This window comes from Meriones unguiculatus, chromosome 11 (assembly GCF_030254825.1).
Source record: "Meriones unguiculatus strain TT.TT164.6M chromosome 11, Bangor_MerUng_6.1, whole genome shotgun sequence".
Lineage (NCBI taxonomy): Eukaryota > Metazoa > Chordata > Mammalia > Rodentia > Muridae > Meriones > Meriones unguiculatus.
The window spans coordinates 42,536,038-42,560,379 of NC_083359.1; the positions used below are offsets into that span (position 1 = coordinate 42,536,038).

At 43.2% G+C, this 24,342-nt stretch overlaps 1 protein-coding gene across 3 annotated transcripts in view; it reads left to right on the top strand.

The window, feature by feature from the left end:
- Ubn1 (ubinuclein 1) overlaps positions 1-24,336 on the top strand; it is a 33,823-nt gene extending 9,487 nt beyond the window's left edge. For 2 of the 3 annotated variants that reach the window (XM_021632389.2, XM_060364104.1), the window contains exons 3-18: positions 1,069-1,155; positions 1,648-1,743; positions 2,087-2,221; positions 2,845-2,948; positions 3,659-4,097; positions 8,619-8,689; positions 10,031-10,160; positions 10,283-10,401; positions 10,788-10,916; positions 11,098-11,244; positions 12,271-12,321; positions 12,417-12,459; positions 14,835-16,052; positions 19,580-19,829; positions 20,062-20,151; positions 22,106-24,336. In XM_021632389.2, coding sequence (XP_021488064.1) covers positions 1,069-1,155; positions 1,648-1,743; positions 2,087-2,221; positions 2,845-2,948; positions 3,659-4,097; positions 8,619-8,689; positions 10,031-10,160; positions 10,283-10,401; positions 10,788-10,916; positions 11,098-11,244; positions 12,271-12,321; positions 12,417-12,459; positions 14,835-16,052; positions 19,580-19,829; positions 20,062-20,151; positions 22,106-22,155 — 3,159 coding nt within the window. In that variant the 3' untranslated portion in view covers positions 22,156-24,336. The remainder of the gene's footprint in view (positions 1-1,068; positions 1,156-1,647; positions 1,744-2,086; positions 2,222-2,844; positions 2,949-3,658; positions 4,098-8,618; positions 8,690-10,030; positions 10,161-10,282; positions 10,402-10,787; positions 10,917-11,097; positions 11,245-12,270; positions 12,322-12,416; positions 12,460-14,834; positions 16,053-19,579; positions 19,830-20,061; positions 20,152-22,105) is intronic. The other variant, XM_021632390.2, reaches the window with a different exon arrangement.
- The last annotated feature ends 6 nt before the right edge of the window (positions 24,337-24,342 follow it).

Consider the following 24,342-nt stretch of genomic DNA (forward strand, 5'->3'; position numbering starts at 1 on the left):
ACACTGTACCAGTGGGCTAAGTTCTCAACTCCTTATATCGCTTTTCTAAAGCTAGAATGGCTGTCAATAAGATGTACTACATTTAGTGGGTTTTTAACTTTTTTTCTTTAAATACGGAACACGTTATGAATTTGTATATTATCTTTGCAACAGGGGCCATACTAGTCTTTTCTGTATTCTTCTAATTTTAAGGTGGTGAAAAATATGCTGCCAAAGAGAGCACATTTTTTAACCTTTAAAATATCCTGTTTATTATTTATTTATTTAATGTGTATGGATGTTTTGCCTGCATATGTGTCTATGTACCACATTCATGCAGTGCTATCAGAGACCAGAAGAGGGTCTTAAATTTCCTGATACTGGAGTTGGGCATGGCTATGAGCTGCCATGTGGATGCTGGAAATTGAATCCAAGTCCTTTAAAGAGAAATTGGTGTTCTTAAGCTCATTTTAACCTTTTTGAACCTTGACTGTTTTAGAAGTTTCTTGAAGCCTATGGACCCTTGAAATGTTTTAAAGTGCCTAAAACAAGTGTTACAGAAAGAATCAACTGTATTGAACACAGTTCTGTAGACATTGAGTATCTCTAGCAAAGGCCCTTTGCACTGTTTGAAGCCCCAGTGTAGGCCATTGTAGATATTTGATCATGTTTTCTTGAATTACATTTCCCAGCTTTCTCTCTTCTCTTTAATGTTTGGTTCTGGAGTAGAGCCTAAGATCTTGTTCAGCCCTTTTTTCTTTTTGTTTACGACAAGGTCTCAGTGCATTTTCTAGGCTAGCCTTGACAGTGTAGTCAATGACTTTGTAGTCAGGGCTGGCTTTGAAATTGAGATTCTTGTGCCTCAGCCTTTCTAGTAGTTAAGACTACAATGTGCTAATAAACTTGCTGAAATTCTGTTTTTTTAAACAATAAAACATAGTGTGATGGTAGCATATATTCTCTCTTGCTATATCTGAATAATAGTTTTTATTACATAATTTTTAATTGTTGGGTAGTCATTGAAAGTTCTTTAACCAGGATTGTGGCTTTTTGTATATTTCATTTTTTTGTGGAATGATCTCTTTCTAGAAAAAAGATGTCTTGGATCCTTTCAATGATGAAGAAAAAGAAAGGCATAAGGTGGAGGCCCTTGCACGGAAATTTGAAGAAAAATATGTAAGATTTTTGTGTTGGGCAATACGACAACCTCATTAGTAAGAGCAGTCTCTAGACACTTGCATGTTCACTTAGTGGATAGTCAGAAGTGATCTGGAAATAGATGTAGTACTCAGAGGAAACAATACAAATGCTATTAAACAAATACATTAAGGTACAGAACTCTTTATGTGGCAGGAGCAATATGTGACTTAAATAGGCACATAAATAAGGCCTTAAAGGATGTGTTTTGTTACAGAGCAGAAGAATCCATTTATTTCATTCTTCTGTCTTAGGCCATTTATGAACATATAAACTGCCCTATTTCCAGAGGTATTTAGGGGAAGGTGTGTGTGTGTGTGTGTGTGTGTGTGTGTGTGTAAGGCAAGGGGTCGGAGTAGTATATGTTTTTGGTGCTTTACAACCTTTAATCACTAGCTGATGAGACTCAAGGCAACATTTAATTCATTGTACTTATCAAAAAGCATGTGATACCTTGCTTTTAAATTTCAGGGTGGAAAGAAACGTAGGAAAGACCGAATACAGGATTTGATTGATATGGGGTATGGCTATGATGAATCGGATTCTTTCATTGATAACTCTGAGGCGGTGAGTAGTTAATGTTTTATTGTATGATACTGACAGTGGGGAAATAGAGGTGTGGCATCTCAGTTGTGTCCTCTTAGCACAAGCAGCACTGAACTTAGTAGGAAGGGACCTCCTGAACCCAGGACTTGGGTCTTTTTTTTTTTTTTTTTTTTTTTTCATTTGAAAACCATGACCTCTTCTTTCCAAAACATCTAGAAACTTTGCACACTAGTGATTGATGAGAGGATGTCTTAGCATGGTGTCTGAAGAGTAATAGAAAATTCTAGTTGCATCCCTTAAGATGTGCTTTGTATTTTGGACTATAGAACCAGAAGTGGGAGCTGATTGTATGTTTCCCCTTTAGTATGATGAACTTGTTCCTGCTTCTTTGACCACAAAGTATGGAGGATTTTACATTAACTCGGGAACCTTGCAGTTTAGACAAGCTTCAGAATCTGAGGATGACTTCATTAAAGAAAAGAAGAAAAAATCTCCAAAGGTTAGAATATTCTTCCTTTTGGATTTCAGAAATAAGTTTTGATGTGACTCTTTGAGATCAGTAGGTTGCTCTAGAATATACAGTCTCAGGATGGCCCAGTAGACTAGTGGACAGGTATATAATGTGAACATGGGGGTGGATACTGGTCAGGTCTCAGTCATTTCATCCATGTCTCAAGATACTCCAGCAGGGTCATGTTTCCAGATAAGTCTCAGGGTGGGGAGAGTCATGGGGATATGGACACACTCTTGCTGGCTTCTCTACTGTGGACTTGGAGAAGACTGTAGTTCTAGGGTTGTCACCCACTAAAAACTGACCAGCCTTAGATTGAGTGTATTTTAGGGCTTGGCTACCACTGCCTGGTATTTAAAATGAGAGGGCCCACTTATCGTCCATTCCAAATATATCTTCTGAACAGCCACCGTGTCTCTACTTGGATGTTTGTAGAAAACACTGTTGTTGGGATGCTGTGGGTTCATGACCTAGGGACTGTTTTGAGAGAGAGTTTTTTTTGTTCATGAAAGAAATGGGATGGGTCTGAAGATGCACCCCTCGCAAAGCACTTGTGTACTTGCTCTTTGACTGAGGGAGTTGTGTGACTGTGCCTTGTCTTTAATTCTCAGAAGCGGAAGTTGAAGGAAGGTGGTGAAAAGATAAAGAAGAAGAAAAAAGATGACACTTACGACAAGGAGAAGAAATCGAAAAAGTCCAAGTTTTCCAAAGCTGGGTGAGAGGCAGCAGCTTTCACTAGGAAAAAGTCTGGCCCATAAGGGCACCTGAGGGCATGATTCCTGGGAGTTGACTTTCCTACCCCCTCCCCTGCTTCAAAAGAGGCTGTAGGGTCTGACCTTCCTTTCCCCTCTCCTCCGACAGGGATGTTCTGGGCAAGTCAGCCACTCTCATCTCTGTGTGTCAGGTAGCCTGTACCTATGCTCCACTGTCAGTGTTGGCAGCTATTTCTGTCACCATGTGATTGCTGATGCTCCTTGTTCTTTTGGCACTCCTCTCTGCCCCAGTTCTTCTGTCTCTGTTATTTTCTTTTGTCTTCTATGGTCATGATTCCTCCCTACTTGGTCAGCCCAACTGCCTTCAAGTTGCTGCTGTTCGCTGCCTCTTGTGCTTTCTTCTTTGAAATACTTTTCTTGACTCTCCCAATTTTTGCAAATTTTTATTTTAGCCTAGCAATGGTTCATAAAAACCCATTGGATATTTAGCGTTGTATGACACTGTGTTACTTATCTGTGTTCATGCTCAAGCTGTGATTGTGATCCAGTAAGAACAGGTTCTCTCTGTCAAGAGGATGGAGGCATGATAACAGAGTGGACTGACAGAACAAAGGCTTTCATGGAGACCCTTCCCTGGGAGCAGGGAGAAGCCTGCTGAGTTTCTCATGGAGAGTCCTACAACCTGGGTAACAAGTTTCTCTTTTCCTTGCAGCTTCACGGCCCTCAATGCCAGTAAGGAGAAAAAGAAGAAGAAGTACTCTGGGTCTCTAAGTGTTAGAGAGATGCTAAAGAAATTTCAGAAAGAAAAAGAGGCTCAGAAAAAGAGGGAGGAGGAGCATAAGCCTGTACCTGTGTCTTCAATAGAAGCTCAGGGCTTGAGGGAACTGGAGGGCACTTCTGACCCCTTGCTTTCACTCTTTGGCTCCACTTCTGACAATGACTTACTCCAAGCTGCCACTGCCATGGACTCCCTGACGGATTTGGACTTGGAGCAGCTGCTCAGTGAGTCTCCAGAAGGAAGCCCTTTCCGAGATATGGATGATGGAAGCGATTCCCTTGGGGTGGGATTGGATCAGGAATTCAGGCAGCCCTCTTCCTTCCCCGAAGGCCTGCCAACACCCCTGGAGAAGCGTGTTAAGGAGCTGGCTCAGGTATGGTGACATAATATGGCTGGGCTTTCCTGGAAGCCATTTGGGTAGATTGGCATTATCTCTGCACCCTATGAAGCTTGATGTCCAAGAAATACTTAGTGAAAGTGTAAGTGTAAGATTTTCCTAAGTTCTCATTTCATCTTGAGAAGGGAACAGGGTAAAGCTTTGCCCACCAGGCTTCATTTATTTTATTTTGCCTTTTTTGATTCATCCACTACTGGAAATTTTACTTCGGGGAAATTTTCTCTTGTTCTGTTTTTTGCTTATTTATTTCTTAAAACTCACCTTTGCTTTTCTGATTGACCAGCCATGATGTTGGCAGCAGGCAGCTGAAATAGTGTCATCTTCTTTGAATTCTTCTAAAGATTTTGAAAATTCACTGTTTGTAAACACTTGCTTAAATGCAGAGCGCATGCTTAGCTGTTACTGGGTTTTACTTGCTCGCTTCTGTTGAGTATCATCATTAGCATTCAGGTATAGCTGCATGGTAATGAGTGGAAGCTTAATTGAGTGCTTTTTCTTGTCCCAAACAACAGCAAGCAGTCTTTAGCATGGAATAGTCATGCTGCTGTTTTCCTTCAGTGTTTGGAATCGATCCCTAAGTGCTAAGATCTGTCAATTCAATGATTACTAGCTGTAGTCTAACTGGATTATTAGCCTTCCTACCATTGCTTTTGGTTAAAATATCATTTTCCTGTAGACACTGTGATTTGGACTGTAGCAGGAACATTTGTGTTCAGCGGCTGTATTGTTTTAACTAGTGATTCTTACAACATTTTCAGAATCAAACACACTAAACAAACAAAACACCTTATTCACACCTGTAGTTGCTCCGTGTTAGCCCAGGTGTGACGTGTTCTATTTGAGTGTAATGCTTTAATGGATTGTGCTGTGTCAGGGACTCAATTATTTTAATATGATATTGAAGGGAGAGGAATTGAATCTGCACTTGGCATGTTTGAGCATACTGTCTTGTTGCTCAGAGTTCATGTTTAAAAAATTACTTCTTGTTCTTTTCAGTGTTTTGATTTGTAAGCACATTGTTTTGTAGACTCTCAAAAGATTTGTTAACTAACTTAAGTGGAAAGAAGTAATAGTAGACCATTGTTTATTTTACAGAAAAGTCAAAATTCTTGGGTATGCTCATACTCCCCCAGTAGATTGTGATCAGAGTAGTAACATATTATTCCACTTTTTTGGGAAAAGAGTTAGAGAGAATGAAGTGCCACAGCCTGAAACAGTGTTGGACTGTGGTACAAGAAAGCCACTCTGATTAGATATGCATATGTCATGTTATCTCTCCTGAATAATGACTCCTGGACATTACAGATTTTGCAGCACCTGGAGCCCTTCATACATGTGCATGGGTGTTTGGATGCCTGGACCTTTTTGATAATTTGCCAGGAAAGGTAGTCTTTCCAGAAAAGAGTGTATTTAGAGAAAGAACATTACACATAATTCCAAAAGTCACATGTGGATATTTGTATCCTTAATAAAGAGTTCTGTGCTAAATCTTGAAATGAACACAGAATTTTAAAGATTAAATTTGGCTGTGTGGTGGTGGCTCATGCCCTTTAATCCCAGCACTTGGAAAGCAGAGGCAAGCAGATTTATGTGAGTTTGAAGCCAGTCTGGTCTACAGAGCAAGTTCTTGAAAAACAAAACAAAAACAAAAATTAAATTTGATTGCTGGGCATAGTAGTATTTCTTATAATCCCAGTAGTTGGGAGGTGGTAGCAGGAGAATGTGTTATTCAAGTTTAAACTTAGACATGGGCTGCATAAGACCATGTCTCATCCCAAAATTTAAATTTGATGTGCATCCTTGCTGGTAGTAGTTTAAGTATTTCTTCCTTTATTTTTTACTTCCCTAAGTTTATTTTCCTCTCTTCTTTTTAAAAATTAGAGTAGACAGATTTTAAATCTTATCTTTAGATGAGCTCTATGTCTTATTTCATTGCTTCAATTTAAAAAGGAATGTTAAAACTTGGCCTTAGCTACATATTATTCCTGACTAGGCTGGCTAAGTGATTCTTTTCTGATCTTGCCTGAGCTCATACTTGTAACTGTATTCAGCCAGCTTAAGAGCCATATCAAGGGTTTCTGCAAATCATAGTAGTTTCACTGAATTACTCAGCTTTACCTCATATTTGGAGTCCTGCTTCAGCCTTCAGAGTAACTAGGATTATGGGCGTGTTCCAACAAACCTGACTTCAGTTGGTTTTTAATTTGGATTTATTTATTTAACTTATTATTTCTACAGTATTCTGCCTGCATTTGGGCCTGTACACCAGAAGAAGGCACCAGATCTCTTTATAAATAGTTATGAGCCCCACCATATGGTTGCTGGGAGTTGAACTCAGGACCTTTGGTAGAACAGCCAAATGTTCTTAACCTCTGAGCCATCTCTCCAGGCCTGGATTTATTTAAAAATGTAGCACCTGCCAGGTAATGGTGGTACTGCTGTGCACCTTTAATCCCAGCAGTCGCAGGCCGATCTCTTGAGTCTGAGGCCAGCTTGGTCTACAGTGTGAGTTCCAGGACAGTCAGGGCTACACAGAGAGACCCTCTCTCAAACAAACAACAAAACCAACCAATCAATCAAACAAAAAAACAACAACAAAAATGGGGGTGAAGAAATAGCTCAACGGTTAGAAGCACTGGCTGCTCTTCCAGAGGCTCCGAGTTCAATTCCCAGCAACCACATGGTGGCTCACAACCATCTGTAATGGGATCTGATTCCCTTTTCTGGTGTTCATGAAGACAGAACACTTTATATATTAAATAAATAAATCTTTAAAAACAATAACAAAGTAACACCTATTCACTCTAAAACCAGATCCTCCAAGATGCAGTTTAAAAGGATTCAGAAAGAAACTTTTCTGAAACAGGGTTTCTCTGTGTAAACTTGGCTGTCCTAGACTTGCTTTGTAGACCAGGCTGGCCTTGAATTCACAGAGATCTCCCTGCCTCTGTCTCCCTGAGTACTGGGATTACAGGCTGGGCCACCATGCCCAACTGAAAGAAAGGTTATACAGGGAGAAAGCTTTTGAAGTACTGGAGAAAATAAAATGTGTAGCCTAATGTGGTAGGGCATGACCCAGTAATTATGGCTCTCAGGGAATAGCGCCTGGAGAATCAAGAATTCAAGGCTAGATGTCAGAGGGATGGCTCAGTGGCTAAGAGTGCTAGTTGCACAACCATGAAGACTTAAGTTTTGGATCCTAGCACTTACACAACAAACTAAGTGTGGTTTCGTATATGCCCATAACCTTAATACTCTCAGGGTGGATTGGAACAGAAGGATCATTGGATCCTAGCCCAAAATATTGAATTCCAGGTTCAGAGAGATTTTACTTCAGAGGATTTATTCAGAGGATAAATTGAATTCCAGGTTCAGAGAGATTTTACTTCAGAGGATTTATTCAGAGGAATAAAGCAGAGAGTGATTGAAAAGGACAATTGGAATAAAGCAGAGAGTCATTGAGAAGGCCAATTGATATGCACACATACCACACAAATAATTACCACACACAAAGTGCATATAAATACAGCGTTCATGTTCATCCTTGGCTTAATAAAACCCTGTCTCAGAAAAGGAATAGTATTTGCAAACTTAGACTGTTGATAGGTCTGGTGAACAATGTGACATTTGAATATCTATTATTTAAGGAATTAGATTGAATTAACTAAGGATACTTCTGGATTGTTATGGTTATTTTTATATAACTGTGTTTCTCAGTTTCTCTCTTAAACCAGCTATCACACAAATAATTGAAACACTGTTATATTATTTAAACAAGCTTCACAGCACAAGAACTGAGCAGTTATTACTGTATTTTTAACCCTCTAAGCTAATTTGGCTTCCTCCCAGTGTCCATCTCAGAGATACTTAACATGTTGTAGCTTTCCTTGTTTCAGCTCTCTCTCCTGATGTCTCCTGGACCTCTCTCATGGCTGGACTCCCTACTTCCTCCTCTAACTCCTCTTCCCCTGGCTGGCAGGAAGTCTAGCCCTGTTCTCTCCCCTGCTCAGTTGGCTGTAAGCTGCTTTATTGGCATTAGGGGACAATTGGAGAGTAGTGTTTACACAACATTGAGACAGAAGCTTCTCAGAACAAGGATTGCAACTAGATATGGAGAGGTGCAGAAATCAGCATTTGAATAACAAAATAACTTTATGCCTGGACTGGAATTTAGAACTAGTAATATAGGTTTAAATGAAATAATAACTTTTCTAGGAAGATAGTGAAGTGCTTGCCACACAAACATGAGGCTCCAAGTTTTGATTACCCAGAATGATAAGAATTTATTCTTGAAGAATAAACCATGGCTCCTAAGAAACTCAACCCACAGATACTGCAACCATTTTGGGATGACCTTAATCTGGGGCTGAGGTATAGTCAGGAAAGTGGCAGTGTTTTGTTGGCAAGTGCTCTTTGGGAGCAGTGACTGTACGGGCTGGTGAGTGTGAGGATGTACGTGAAAAGGGCACTAATGCCTGCTACTTTCTCTTGCCTCAGGCTGCCAGAGCTGCGGAGGGGGAGAGCAAGCAGAAGTTCTTCACTCAAGATATCAATGGCATCCTGCTAGAGTGAGTATCATCTTTGTTTGTCCCTGTTCTCCTATAGAGAATGAAATGGGGGCACTGAATCAGTGTCTCTGCAAATGATAGACCTTACTAATCTTCAGCCACAGGAATTAAAATACTGTAATACATGTGTTGTCATGGCCTGTGGGAAGAAGATTTCTTGGCAAGTATGAGATGAAAAGAGAGAATCCAGAAGAATGAGTGACAATGAGAGACCTGGTAACCGCAGGACTGTTCTGCATTGGGGTGCCTCTTGGGATCCTTCCTTGTTTTCACTTGTGCTCCCAGTATACTTTTTTTGTACTCCCAGTATGTTCCCATCATTCTTTGCCCAGAACCCAAAATATCTGAGATACTTTGTTGTGTGAACTAGATTAAAAAGATAACAGCAAGCATACAAAGCTAAACCAAATCTCTCTGTCAGGCCACAGCTTTGCAGCCTTTCTCCTGGTTGTATAGGTAGCAGGAAAAACCTTTTACTCAACAACAGAGGATTTTTGCCTATGTAAGAACAGTTGTCAGAGTTGCATTTTCCCACAAATAGCCTCCATTGAATAGGATGTGGATCGACCTTTTGGCTTAGGAAGCATAAGGCCTCAAAGAGCACCTGAGGGTCTTGTGTCAACAGAGTGCCTACTTGACCATGCCACATACAGAAAGGCTTTTTCTGTTTCTTTGGCTGGAGAAACTAGAGGTGAGGATTTTCTTGATCTCATGATCATGGGTAGAATTAGTAACTGAAAAATCAAAACGTGGTGGAAAGATGCTTTAGTGGCTAAGAGAACTAGAACTTGCCTTTGCTCTTGAAGAGGACCAGGATTTGGTTCCTAGTATCCACATGTTAACAACTGGCTTAACTCCAGCTCCAGGGATCCAGTGCACTCTTCCATGTATGGTCATGGGACACACATATACATACAGGCAAAACTGCATAAAAGAAATAAAATCTTCAAAGTATTTCTTGAAAATATTTCCTGTCAACCCCCAAGCTATTCATTACTTTCACTTTTAAAGATATTATATTTTCTTTTTTTTTTTTTTTTTTATGAAATTTAGTGCTTATATCTTCTTGTCTTTGGTTTTGTTCTCTTGACTACCTTTGACTTGGTCTTAACCCGAGAGCCTTGACCCTCTTTTCCTAGCCAAATTCATCAAGCTTCAGAGTTTTTCTGGTTTGTTGCTGCCAGAGACTTTGTTGCTGTGGCCACGTGGTTACATTGTGTGACCATCATGATAAGATTCAGCCTACTTTTGTGCCTAACTTTCTTCTCTAGTCTGCAACCTAAGGAAGAGGAAAACTTGCAGTGAGCTGCAGGCCATTGATGACTGTGTTGTGTTCTTCAGCATAGAGGTGCAAACCCGGGAGCTGACTAGCCAGATCCGTTCTGGGGTATTTGCTTATCTGGCTTCATTCCTGCCCTGCAGCAAGGATGCTCTAGTCAAGCGTGCTCGGAAACTTCACCTTTATGAACAGGTGGGTGGCAGAGTCTGCATGAGGATCCTATTTGCTGCACTGTCTCCTTTTGATAGCCCATATAGGTCTTCAGTGTGAGGCCAGTGCATGAGCCAAACCTGTACTATGTCCTTTCCTTGCAGGGTGGGCGCCTAAAAGAACCACTGCAGAAGCTCAAGGATGCCATTGGTAGGGCCATGCCTGAGCAGGTGGCCAAGTACCAGGATGAATGCCAAGCACACACGCAAGCAAAGGTTGCTAAGTAAGTATGTCCCATCTCAGTTGGGTGTCATTATCTCCCTGTATCTCCCTCTACCACCTCTTAAAATTACTTGAATATTTGTTAGTCTGTCTGTGGGAATGTCCATGTACCTGCAGAATCCAGAAATGAGAATCAGATGCTCTGGATCAGTAGTTATAGGTGGTTGTGAGCGGGGGTGCTGAGAACTAGATTTGAATCTTCTGCAAGAACAGTATATGCCCTTAACCAATGAGCTATCTCCCCAGGTCCTTGTCTCTTCTTTTTGCACTTGTCAGTATTTACTTACTTTTCCACACTCTCTGATCTTAAATCAAGGAAAATGTAGAAGAGAGGGAGGGACGCTGGTGGGCAGGAAGATCTCAGGGTTCCTTCTATTCCCTTTGTAGGATGCTGGAGGAGGAGAAAGACAAGGAACAGAGAGAACGGATTTGTTCTGATGAAGAAGAAGATGAAGAAAAGGGGGGCCGGAGAATAATGGGACCCCGGAAGAAATTCCAGTGGAATGATGAAATCAGGTGTGCACAAACTGGGACCTTGCGTCATTGGAGGGTTTGTGAGACCAGTGTCTGAGCCTGTCCCCATATTACTAATGAAGGTTAGGATTAATTACTTTCATGGGTTGCTGAAAGTACACAGTGCAACTGTGAAACAGCATTTGGGGTGCTGGGAAGTTTCTGATCTCTTTCTGCTCCTCAGGGAGCTACTGTGTCAGGTGGTGAAGATCAAGCTGGAGAGCCGTGATCTTGAGAGGAACAGCAAGGCCCAGGCCTGGGAGGACTGTGTGAAAGCTTTTCTGGATGCTGAGGTCAAGCCTCTCTGGCCCAAAGGCTGGATGCAGGCCAGGTGAGACCCTTGTGCTGAGACAGGGTGGTCTGGGCTGAGAGTGATCTTTGCCCTCAGAAGTTGCTGTCTTAGTGATTCAATTCTGATATCACTGGGATCTATAAAGGAGTGGTCTTGGGGCAGAACAATGGCTATTCTTTAGAGGTGCTGAGTTCAATTCCCAGCCCCACATGGTGGCTCACAACAATCTATAATGAGATCTGGTGCCCTCTTCTGGCATGCAGGTGTACATGCAGACAGAACATTGTATGCATAATAAATAAATAAATCTTAAAAAAAAAAAAGAGTTGTCTTAATCTAGAAGGGTGATCTTAATTGTGGAGTTAAGTCCTTGTCCTACTTTGGTTGGAGGATTATCTGTGTTCTCTTTTCTTCACTGTATGGATTTTGTTGTTTTGATGCAATAGCTGTACATGAAGCTGAGAAATGGAAGTCATCTTAGGGACTTTCTGGTGGTTCCAAAAAGTTTCATTTACAAGGAACAATGCTGATTCAATGCTGGAGCCTAGTGTTGTCCCAGAAGCCACTTCACATGTGTTGTCACCCAAGAATGGAGCATGTCTGCTTTATGTTAGGTGTTAGATAAAGACAGTGTTGGGTGTTGGATTGATTGATTCATCAGTGCTTTAGACAGATGAAAGAACCTTGGGAATTATTATTCTTTCCTTATAGGTTAGGTTATATGAAGGTAAATTTTGTTGTGTTTCTATGGGAAAAAAAGACATGCTACGTGTGCTACTTCACATTTTCTTGTTGGGTGGATTTAGAATACCAGTAAGAAAGGCACCACTGCCTTAGGGAACTTGTAGCTATGAGAGGTTGCAGCAAAGCCATTGACTTTTGGTAAAGCCTAGACTTCAGGCTTTAGTTAAGTTGGTGAGGCCCATATTGGTCCCCTTTGCTGGATTAAGTACCACTGAGTACCAAGGCCTTCAAGAAAGCACTAAAAATAGACTTGTGACATGCTGAGGCAGACATGATATCCTAGCATTCTTTTTTTGTTTTGTTTTGTTTTGTTTTCCTCAGGACTCTATTTAAAGAGAGCCGACGAGGCCATGGGCACCTAACCTCACTTCTGTAAGTACTTCAGAATTATTTCTTGGGGCACTGTTATTTTAATCTCCTTTTGTGGATTTCTTCTGAATCATTTCTGTGTTCATTTCTTTTAACAGGGCCAAGAAGAAAGTAATAGCTCCCTCAAAAATCAAGGTGAAGGTGAGTCAGCCTGCTTAGGCCATGTGCTGTGCTCAGAAAATCTCTTGAGTGACCATGTCAGCCTGGTAAGCATCACTGAAAATAATTTATTGAGATGGCACTCTTGAACAAGGCATACAGATGAGCTTGGCCACATAACCCTCTCTAGCCTAAGGTTTTCACAACAGTACTCAGCCAGCCCACTTCTTATGGCTGTGGGACTGAATAGAGTCCAAAGCAGCCCCAGAGGAGTGCAGTGCAGGGCCACTGTAAATGTGAAATTCGGTTGTGTGGTGGGCATCTTGAGGAGGAAATATACTCCTGCTATGGAACAGTTAAGTTTGTAGCAGGAGCAGGGAAGAGGGGTGGGTCTGTTAGCTACCTGGAAGGACCACAGGGCAGGAGAGTGGATGGAGCGTAGAAATACGAAAACCATCTCAGACATCACAGAAACCTCTCAGTTGCTACTTGCCAAACTTTTTACCAATTGAGGCTTGGGTTTCCCATATCCCTGCTTAAAGAGATTGTGAAAACAGATGTTTAAATTGTTTATTGCTGAGTATCTGGAAGGTTCTTACTAAGAACATACAGTGAGAATATAACAGTGTTAAGCACTAGGAATGCAGGAACAATGGGATAGATCCTATTATTCTTTTTCCCATTAGAATGGCTGGGGAGACAGGTATTGAGAAAAAGCATAGAAAAGGACGTTAATTCAAAGTAATTTTTATTAGTCTAATTTCAGCCAGAAGCATTCAAGATAGTATAAATGCCAACAGGCTCTGTCTTAGCTTTCTATTGCTGTGATAAAAAACTATGACCAAGCCAGGTGGTGGTGGCGTGTGCCTTTAATCTCAGCACTTAGAGGCAAAGGCAGATGTATCTCTTTGATTTCCAGGATGGCCTGGTCTACCAAGTGAGCTCCAGGACAGCCAGGGCTATGCAGAGAAACCTTGTCTCAGAAAGTGAAAGAAAGAAAAAAAAAAAAAAAAGACTGAAAGAAACTTGGAGAAGAAGAAAGGGCTTATTTTATTTCATCTTACAGCTTATAGTCCATCATCCAGGGAAGTGGGACCTCAAGCAGGGCAGGAGACAAGAACTGATGGACCATAGAGGAGTGCTTCTTATTGACTTATTCCTCATGGCTTATTCAGCCTTTTTTTTTTAAAATAATTAATTGATTGATTGATTGATTTTACATCTTGACCTCAGTTTCCCTCTCCTCCTCTCCTTCCATCTCTCCCACCCTCATCCATTCCTCCTTTGTTTCTCTTCAGAAAAGGGGAGGCCTCCCATGGATATCAAGCAGCCTTTGCATATCAGGTTGCAGTAAGACTAGGTGTATTCTCTTCTATTGAGGCTAGACAAGGCAGCCCAGTAGGAGGAAAGGCTCCCAAAGGCAGGCACAGAGTCAGAGACAGACTCTGCTTCCCCTGTTAGGAGTCCCACATGAAGATCAAGCTACACAGCTGTAACATGTGGCCTAGGTCAGTCCCATGCAGGCTTCCTGGTTGCCAGTTCAGTTCCCATGAGCCTCTATGAGCCCAAGTTAGTTGACTCTGTGGGTTTATCCTTCCACTTCTTCTGTAGGATTCCCCAAGCTTTGCCTAATGTTTGGCTATGGGTCTCTGCATCTGTTTCCATCAGTTGCTGGTGAAGCCTCTCTGATGATGAGATGATGATGATGATGATGATGATAGGCTCTTATATGGAAGTATAGCAGAATATCTTTAGCAGTGTCAGGGTTGTGCTCCCTCTCAGAGCATGAGTCTCAAGCTGAACCAGTCATTGGTTGACCACTCCCTCAATTTCTGCTTCATCTTTACTCCAGCACATCTTGTAGGCAGGGCAAATTTTAGGTCAAAGGTTTTGTGGCTAGATTGGTATCCCAGTCCCTCCAGAGTCTTTCCTGGTTACAGGAGATGGCCAATTTATTAGCCTGCCTTCTTATAGCTCTCAGGATCACCAGTCCTGGAGTGGAGCTAGGCCTTTCTACATCAGTCATCAGTCAAGAAAATGCACTACAGGCCAATCTTGTGTGGCATTTTCTTAATTGAAATTACCTCTTCTAAAATGACTCTAGCTTTTATTAGACAGTTTATATAAAGTAGCCAACACGATTTGCTCAGATTTGCTTTCTCAGATTTGATTTCTTTTATTTCAGAAACTAAAAGAAAAAAATTTTTCTGTGGGCATGTGTGTACTTAGCCACAAAACCGGCTAGCTAGACACATAGCCAGATAGTACTGCATGGCAAGGCAGACAGGCTACCTACTCTCATCTATCACTTGTTTTGTAATTACCCAGTAAGCTTGAATTTACTTGACATCCTCACAACAGGCCACTATTGGCATCTTTGAATACTTATAACTATGAGCATTTCCATTTTCCTTTAGGAATCATCTAAGCCTGACAAAAAAGTTTCCATCCCATCAGGACAACTTGGTGGTTCCACTACTTTGCTTTCAGAACATCAGGTTGGAGGCCTGAGCATTGGAGCAACCAGCAGAGAGCATCCTCCCCAGGTGACTTGTGGCCTCACTGACCCAGTTTCTGTCAACCTAGAGGACTCACTAGATGAAGACTTGGTTAGAAATCCAGCCTCCTCTGTGGAAGCTGTGTCTAAGGAGCTGCCTGTATTGAATAGCAGAACAGCCAACAGTTCTGAATTCACACTGCCTGCACCCTCTAAAGCACCAACAGAAAAAGTTGCTGGTGTTTTGTGTACAGAAGAGAAACGGAACTTTGCAAAGCCCAGCTCTTCTGCACCACCACCCACTAATGCTCTGCAGTCGCCTCTCAATTTTCTGGCTGAACAGGCTCTAGCACTGGGGCAGTCCTCTCAGGAGAAAAAGCCAGAGAGTTCTGGCTATAAAGAGCTATCCTGCCAGGCTCCCCTTAGCAAGGGTATGCCTGAATTGCACCAGTCCAAAGCAAAGCACCACAGTTTGCCACGGACGTCTCATGGACCCCAGGCAGCAGCTCCCATGCCTGGCTCCCAAGTCAAAGTCTTTCATGCAGGCACTCAACAGCAGAAAAGCTTCACTCCCCCATCCTCTTTTGTCAACAAGCTGCAAGGCCCAAAGGCCAACTCTCCGCAGTGTCATCGCTCCCTCTTACAGCTGGTAAAGACAGCAACCAAAGGCCAGCCCTTTCATGCCACTATGCCAGCCTCCTCTGGAAGTTCACCAACCTCCAGCAACAGCTCCCATAAGACAACAGCCTCATCCTCTACCACCCTGAGCCATCCAGCAAAGCAGCATCCAGCCAGCTCAGTGGGGCCATCTTATAAGAGCAACCCCTTTGCTGGCTCGATCTCTAAACATGGGGCTTCTTCTAGCAGCCCATCACCTGGAGGAGCCCAAGTGCAGAGCTCTGTTTCTGGGACCTTGCTCCCTGGTGTGCAGCCTCCCTCAACAGGGCCACCTTCTAGCCGAGCTGCCCCAAGTTCTGCTGTGAAAAAAACACCTGTTTCTCAGAAGCTGACCCTTGTGGCTCCACCTGGAGGTCCAAATGGAGATGCTGGTGGGGGGACCCAGGGAGTGGCAAAGTTACTGACCTCCTCCCTGAAGCCTGCTGCAGTTAGTAGTGTGACATCGTCTACCTCCTTGCCAGTGAGTATCCCAGTGTTGCAACCTGCCCCAGCTGCAAGGGATTTGGGGACAAAGTTGCTTGGTTTTTCCTGAATCTGCAAATGTGGTCTGAAACAGAAAGTTGTGTGGAGACAGCAAATGAGATTAGATACTGGAGTACTGGGTTTCCTGTTTAGTCTCACTTTTACTGGTGACTGGAGGACCAGTATAGCTTGAATGTCTTCTTAGCAGGGGAACTGGGAAGGGTAAAAGGAAGGGAGCATCTGCTGGCATTGGGTCCCTGGAGAGATTGAGCCTGTGAGCAGCAGAGTGAGTCCTAGAACATGCCTCTTTGCACTGTAACTCAAAGATGAAGTACCTTCAGCTATTAGGTAGCAATCAGGATGTGTTTATGCCTCAGTAGAAACTAGTAGTTCTCTGATGAGTTTGAAAGAACTCTGTAGGTCAAAGGTGACTTGACAGAACCTAGTAGGGAAGGGGTGTGTGTGTGTAAAAGTGGAAGTCTGGCCAGGGGTGGTGTTACCCATCTATAAAGCCAGAGATAGAAGCAAAATCAGGAGTTCGAAGCCAGACTTGACTACAGATCTACTCTGAGACTAGCCAGGATACATGAGACCTTGTATTAAAGAGGTTTGGAGTGAGAACTCAGCAGGTAAAAAAGAAAAAAAAAAAAAAAAAAAAGCATATAAGCCAGGTGGCGGTGGTGGCATATGCATTTAATCCCAGCACTTGGGAGGCAGAGGCAGGCAGATCTCTGAGTTCCAGGACAACCAGGGCTACACAGAGAAACCCTGCAGGGTGGGGACAAGGTCACACATTACTGCTCTTGAAGAAGACGAGTTTGGTTCCCACCATCCCATATCAGGTGGTTCACAAGTGCCTGTAATTCCCACATGTATGTATGTATGTATGTATGTAGCCCCACACATGCACATAATTAAAAATTATTATTAAAAAAATGAAAAAAGACCCCGGTACAGAGGTAGCCCATGGCAGCTCAGTCCCCAAATGGGCTTCCTAGTAAGGGGAACAGGGGCTGTCTCTGACATGAACTCAGTGGCTGGCTCTTTGATCACCTCCCCCGGAGGGTCAGGGACATTCTTATCAGGCCACAGAGGAAGACTATGAAAGACAGTCCTGATGAGACCTGATAGGCTAGGGTCAGATGGAAGGGGAGGAGGACCTTCCCTATCAGTAGACTGGGTAAGGGGCATGGGAGGAGATGAGGGAAGGAGGAAGGGTGGGGTTGGGAGGAGACAAGGGTGGGGGCTACAACAGAAATACAAAGTGAATAAATTATAATAAATACAACATATAAAAGAAGATTATTTGAAAAAAATGAGAAAAGCTTGAACACAGGTTGGAGACTTAGGAACTTTTTTCTTTTCATATAAAATTGTAGACAGGTTGGTCTAGCAAGGTCTTGATTCTTCCTACCGCCCTATGTGGTTACTGTGCACATTAGTTTCCAGAAAAAAAAAAAAAAAGGCGTGTGCACATCTGTTTGAGTGGGGATATGTGTGTTATGGTTTATGTATTGTATTCAGTCTTTACCTTCTGTCTTGTTTGAGACAGGATCTCTTTGTTGTTCACTGCTGTGTACAAAACAGGCTAGTTGGCCCTTGAACTTATAGGGCTTCTTAACTTATATGTACAACAGATTATAGACTTGTATTAACATACCCAGTTTTATATGGTTCTGGGGATTCAAACTTAGGCCTTAGGGGTGAAGCACTAGTTCAGTGATAGAGCACTTGTCTAGTTCATACAAGGCCTTATATTCAAACTCTCCTACTGCTGGGACAAAAAGAAGGAAAAGGGGAAATCACTGATTTGATGTTGCCTTGACAGTATATTACAGGATGGTGATATAGTTCAATTGGTAGAATGTCTGACTAGCATGCATGAAGCCCTGGGTTTGATTGCCAGCACCATACAAATTGGGCATGGTGGTGCATACTTGTAACCCCAACACTGGGAGGTAGAGCCGGCGGGATCAGAAGTTCAAGGTCATCCTCAGCTACATAATAGTCCAGTCCAAAAATAAAACAAGGACTTCTTGTTTCCTATGAGCTCTTAGATTGAGGTTTACAGCCATGGTGAAGATCTCTAGCCTGTTATGCTTCTTACACTTTTTGTGACAAGTCTTCCTGAGGTATGTGTAACCTGTCAAAGTGAAACAAGGACCTATAGTGGAATAACCTGCAACTCAGCCCAGTGATCACTTTCTCTCCCCCTCTCCTCCCTTTCCTTCTCTCTCTCTCCCTCCTGTGCCCCTATCCCCAATCTGCCTTTGGTTCCTGAGTATTGGGATTAAGGGTGTATGCTGCCATGCCCAGCTGGACAGTTTTGTTGTTGTTGTTTTTTGTTTTTTGTTTTTTTTTAAAGTTCATTTATGTTCTAACTTATTGTGGCATCTAGGCTCATGTATACATTCTAGTTAGTCTCGTTTGAATTTTGAGTATGATATCTTGCAGTTAGATTTCACTAGCTATATTCCACTGTAGTGCTACAATGGAGCTTTCTAATTAACTTTAAAAGTCCAATGATGGGACTTTCATGGGAACATGAAAGTGTTCACTTTCATGGGAACATGAATATGTGGGGAACCAGTTAGGAATATTACCTAGGGATACCTGGTTGGCCCATAAAAATATTTTTGGTTTTTTTGTTTGTTTTTGTTTTTGTTTTCAGTTTAGAAATTAAGTTACAAATTTTGGATGGTGCAGTAACCTAATAACCTCTATGCACTGCCTATGGGAGGACTTCACTGTCTCATGAGAAAGGGACTGCTTGTGCTCATCATTTTTTTACCATTTTCATGTGAATCTTTCAAAATTAGAAACTTGCCACACTGTCCATATTTATGAAGGCTTTGAGTGGGATCAGGGGCTTCTCTAGATTTAAAATTTATCATGGAGGTAACTTCTGTGTTTTGTTTTTTTTTTTTTCCATGTGTATGAGTGTTTTGACAGCATGTGTGCGTGTGAACCATGTGCGTGCCTGGTACCCACAGAGACCAGAAGAGGGTATTGGATGGATCCCTTGGGACTGTAGTTAAAGACCTTTGTGAGCCACCATGATAGGTGCTGAGATTCAAACCCGGGTCCTCTAGAAGAATGGCCAATGCTCTTAACCATTGAGCCACCTCTTCAGCCCTATGACGATACTTTTTAATGAAGTGAATTTTAATGAATTTTTTTTTAAATTTTTAACTACAACAATAAACAACTGAACTTAGGAACTCACTGAGCCATTCCTGCCCATGTTTGTCTTATATAGAGTTATATAATAGTACACTTAAATATGAGTATGTATGAACATAATTTTTTAGAAATTTTCTATTTATATAATCATGAGTTTGTATGTGCATTATGGATATCCATATGTGGTATATTACCTTTCTGCTGCTTTATAAAGGAAACATTTCCATACTCTGGAAGCCCCTAGGTGCAGGCTCTTAGAGACTTCCTTGTTCTTCTTTTGGATGCTGAGTAGTAGGTACTTTCATGGCTTAGGTCCTGACTGTGTATGTGTTTCTTCCCCAGAAAGGAACTGGCGGGGCAGTGCTGCTGTCCAACACCTCTTCCTTAAGCCTGCTGTCTTCATCCTATAAGTCCAACAACCCCAAGCTTCCGGGGACTATGAACTCAAACTCACTGGGAATCATAACCCCTGTTCCATTTCCACTTCACGTGCTCTCCTTCAGTGCAGACTCCTCTGCCAAAGCAGGAGTCTCTAAGGATGCCATTGTCACAGGCCCAGCCCCTGGGACCTTCCACCATGGCCTCAGCCACAGTAAGTTCTTGTCTTCTGCCTCTGTTTCGATGTTATGTGCCATGTTAGGTCCTGTATGTGTTTGTTGTGACCATGGGAACACTCCCCACCCATGGAAGCTGCTTAGTGCCTGGGATAGCTGTTTTGTTCCAGACTGGCCCACAGATTGCCTGGGGCTCTAGATCTCCCAAGCTGCTTTTCTGTTCCGTCTTCAATGTGTATGTTTTGTTCTCTCCCCTCCTCTTTTTCTCAGGTCTTCTGGCTGGCTTGCACTCCAGCCCACCTCACACAGCGCCTCTCCCACATGCTGCTGTGTCCACCCATGTCCCACAGAGTCTGCCAGGTAAATGCCAGATGGGCAGTGTGCCATGCGCTCTGTGCACCATACCCTTAAACTCTTAGGTGCTTTGCTGCTGGCTCTTTTAGCCATCTCTGCCTCATCATCACTGTTTTATATTTTGCTTCGTCTTTTGAGGCTCTGGCTTTTTGGGTTCCAAATACTATAAGCCTGTACTACCAGAGGCTTTTCCTGGTTTTCTATTGGAATGGCCACTGGGTCAGACTTAGCCTGTGTGACAACAGTATGTGGTAGAGCCTGAGCATAAAACAGAGGTGCTCCAACGCTTATACATTTCAGAAAAGTTATGGTGTCTCTTGTCCAGAGGTTAACCAAGCACTTCAGGGACTTCATGGTGAAATGCTACAGATCTGCCAGGCATTGTCAGGTGGCAGAGAACAGTGAGAGACCATAGTACATGATTGTGAGGAAAAGACCTCTGATCTCTGAAGTTAGCATGGATCTAAAGAGAATCAGCTTTCAATCCAGCCTGGTGTATACCTTCCTTAAAACAGACTTGAAATCACAGTGTGAGGCCAGTGTCTCCTGACAGAATGGTGCTTCTGGAAGTAGGTAGCTCAAAAAGTCTTGGGTATTGTCAGCTTGAGAGCATGAAAACTGAATAGTTGCCACAGGCAGGCATCTTGCAGTAAGTGGATTGGCCTCACCCTGTGCTGATTCCAGGATTCCTGCATATAAACACCTCGTGGAATTTTGGCTTAAGAGTCAAATGAGAATCTCATTTTGACCTAGTGTTTTTTGCACTTTGGACCTGTTCAGATCAGGACCACAGGGCTAGAATCCTAGGGAAAGGATGGCTGAGCTTAGGAAACATGAGAATTAGTAGGGATTTTAGTATAGGGCAGGAGTCAGCTGCAGACTCCAGGGCTATGGTATGCCTTTGACATGCTCACGGACAGTGAGGGCCCACAGCTCATTGTCTGCTTTGTGCTCTGCTAGTGGGTTCCTTGTACCCATGTCTCAGGGCTGAGAACTTTGTGAATGTGAGAGGCCTTATTAGTATGAGGGTGAGTTTGTACATTTCTGCAAAGGGAAACCATTGAGCTTTCTTTGAGGAGCAAAGCCAGGGGCAATAGTCATTCCTTTCCTCTGAAGAAGCAGTCACATTTGAGGACTTTCTCTACTACTAGCGGCTGCCATTTGAGTTAAGTGCAGCGTGGGTGCCTCCCCAGCTATGGAGAGCCTATGTGGTGTGAAAGTGAGATGATGCTAGCTCCACTTGCTTTGGAAATGGTCCTCTTTGAAAGAAACAAAGTAATTTAAGAGTCAGTGGAAACAGTCTCTGGGTCTGTAGAATTTTCAGCCAAGAAAAGGGAAAGAGATACTGATAGAAAGGGAAAGAAAAACATTTCTTGTACCCTTTTCATGTTTTCCCCCTGGTTTGGGAAGGTAGTTCAGTGGCTGAGCACTTGCCTAGCATATATAAAGCCCTGGGTCCATTACCAGTGCCACCAGAGGAAAAGAAAGATCATTGGGGTAATTAGAAGAACAGCCATGCAGAATGGGTTAGCAGAATGAGCTTCATTTTGATCTGTGCTACAGATGTGGGGCGATCTGGGGCTGGCAATGCGCTGAGACTAGTTTTTGCTCTGCTTTCCCTTCCTCCCATGTAGATTAGAAGCCTTTGCCTCTGTCCCTCTGGTACCGGAGTACATTTTGAGGGCAAAAAAAATGAACATTGTATGGATTCTGTGTGGTTATCAAGCCTTGCAATGGCCCTTGTCATGTTGCAGAGTGCCTGTTCTATAGATAGTGCTCAGTGACCTCCTGCTTGAACAGTGCTAGTGCTCATGCATGATGTAGGATGCTGCAAGTTGCAAAGCACACAGCTGCTGTTTGGGGACATTTGCTTTTTATGTTCCCTATGAAGTTTGTATATGCTGTCCTAAAAGAATTGGAGCACTTAAAGAATGTTCTGTTTTTGCTTATTCTTTTCCAGATGCTTCACAGCTTCATGGGAAAGGGCCTGTTGTACCAAGAAAATTGTGACCAGTTTGGAGGATGGAATGGAGTGACGTAGGTCTAGGAGGAAGCCCAACATGTAGGTCTCAGATAACAGACATTTGCTATGCTCTTCCTGCCCACTGCTTCTCTTCTGGAGCCGGCATGAGTTTAAAATGGAGTACTTCTTAGCACTTCTGATGGGCCTCCAACCAAGGGGCAGCTTTGGCTGCTTACAAAGCACTTACTGACTTGGTGCTCTGGGCCTCGTGGCTTTGTCGCTGGACAACATCAAGGGGCAGCTCTGGGCTGGGGAGTGTGCCTAGACTGTGTTGGAAAGCACAGTGTTCATGAGCTCCTGTGGCAGATCTGTTGGCTGCTGGGCTCTAGATCTGCCTAACTCCTGGCGTTTGGTATGAGTGTCTCAGAGCTCCCTACAGGCCAGGGACTCCTGGCCACAGTAGAATCCCTGGATGGTTGTGATTCCATCCCATCCTCAGGCTGTATGCTCAAGAGGCAAGACCCAGGCCAGAGCCACATGGGGGAGACCTTGCAAAATATTAAGAACACTTAATGTGTGCTCATTGTAGGGGCCAGTTTCTCCTCAGAACATGACAGTGAAGCTGTTATAGAGAAAAAGATCTTAGATTCAACAATCGTGGTAGGATTTTTAAAGACACCTATCTTGGGCTGTTTTCATCATTACCATTGAATGCATTGGATAGAATGGGACTGCTCTTCACACATCACATTATAGGAAGTCTTAATTCCAGTGCCTTTTTGGTGGAGCAGACTTTGACAACTTGCATCTATCCATTCAGCCCACTGAGTGGATCTGAGATGAAGATCTTTTTTAAAGCTAGTCTGTATTTAAGACAGTTTTATTTAATTGGGTTTTTTATGACTGCACATCATAACCTGTGCAGTCCTGACTTGAAAGTCATCTGAGCCCCCAAATCCCGGGTTCCTGTGGAGCTGTAGCTCTGTTTTGTTTTCTAGAGTTGATGCAGGTGGTCTGCAAGGGAGCCCCTCAGCCCTCTGTGTCTGAGAGCCCAGGGTTTCCAAGCCACAGGTAGACATTCCACTTTGTCTTATTCTTAGAAATCTCTCTCTGGCAGAGCCGCAGGACAGGCCTCTCTGAAGCATCTGCCATGGAGAACAGGGCTGGGGTGCTGGTGCTCTCTGGACAGTGAGCTTCTGTGTGGTCTTAGGGGGGAATGTGCAGAGGGTCCAGAGAGAGGACAAAGATAGTGACTGCAAAACTTCCATCACTAGGCTACCACACTCACCCAGTGGCTATTTCATGTGGACTTGGAGGGCCCTTGCCTATCCTGTAAGTGTGCCACACAGTGGATCTGGCTGACTGCCCAGCCAGACAGCATTTGGGGAGGTGATCAGCACTCTCAGTATGCACCCTAGGTGAGTCAGGTGTGCTTTGGTTGCTGCCTCAAGGGTATGGAGCTCTGTAGCTCTCCATTCCTGTGGAGGTAGTCACCTTTCCACCTTACTGGGAGAAAAACCTTTGTCAGCTCATTGGTCCAGCCTCTGCTCTGACTCCTTTTGTATGGAAGAACCAGTTGTTTTCCCATTGGGCCATGTGGATTCCTTATCCTTTTATTACATATATTTTTTTGCAACTTGGATTTCCAGTTTGTTTACAGAATAGTCTTAGGTAGTAGCAAAAAGAGCCAAAGAAGAGATTTGTATAGCTGAGCTCTAAGCCGAGCTGAGGCCGCCAGCAAAGCTGAGCAGTGGGAACTCTCCAGGCTCCTCTGCCCGTCAAACAACGGGCCCCAGCACCCCACCCCTTTGGTGCTCCCTCCTCCCCATGTGCCACTGCGTGTGCAGCTAGAGCAGGATGCCCTCATCTTTAGGAATCTAGCGATGCCTCTTGCCTCAGGGAAACGTTTCTTTGATGGGGAGTTTATGAGATTTCTTTTCCTTGTTTATGCTTTATTTGTGGTAATGAAAGAGTGAATGACTTACAGACATGGCCAGGGAGAACTTCGGCCTGGCTGCAGCAGAGGGTGGGGGTGGAGCGCGCTCAGTGGGATGCAAGGGTTTCTCCGGTGGGTGCAAGGCTCTGAGCACTTAACCAGGCGTGGCCGTTTCTTAGGTGTGAGAGGGGCTGTGGCTTTTGTGCCGCAACTATGTTGGTGTTAGGGGGTGGTATGGAAATTGTTAATCTTGTATAAAGCAACTCAATAAATTGTTTTGAGGTTTCCAAAACATCTT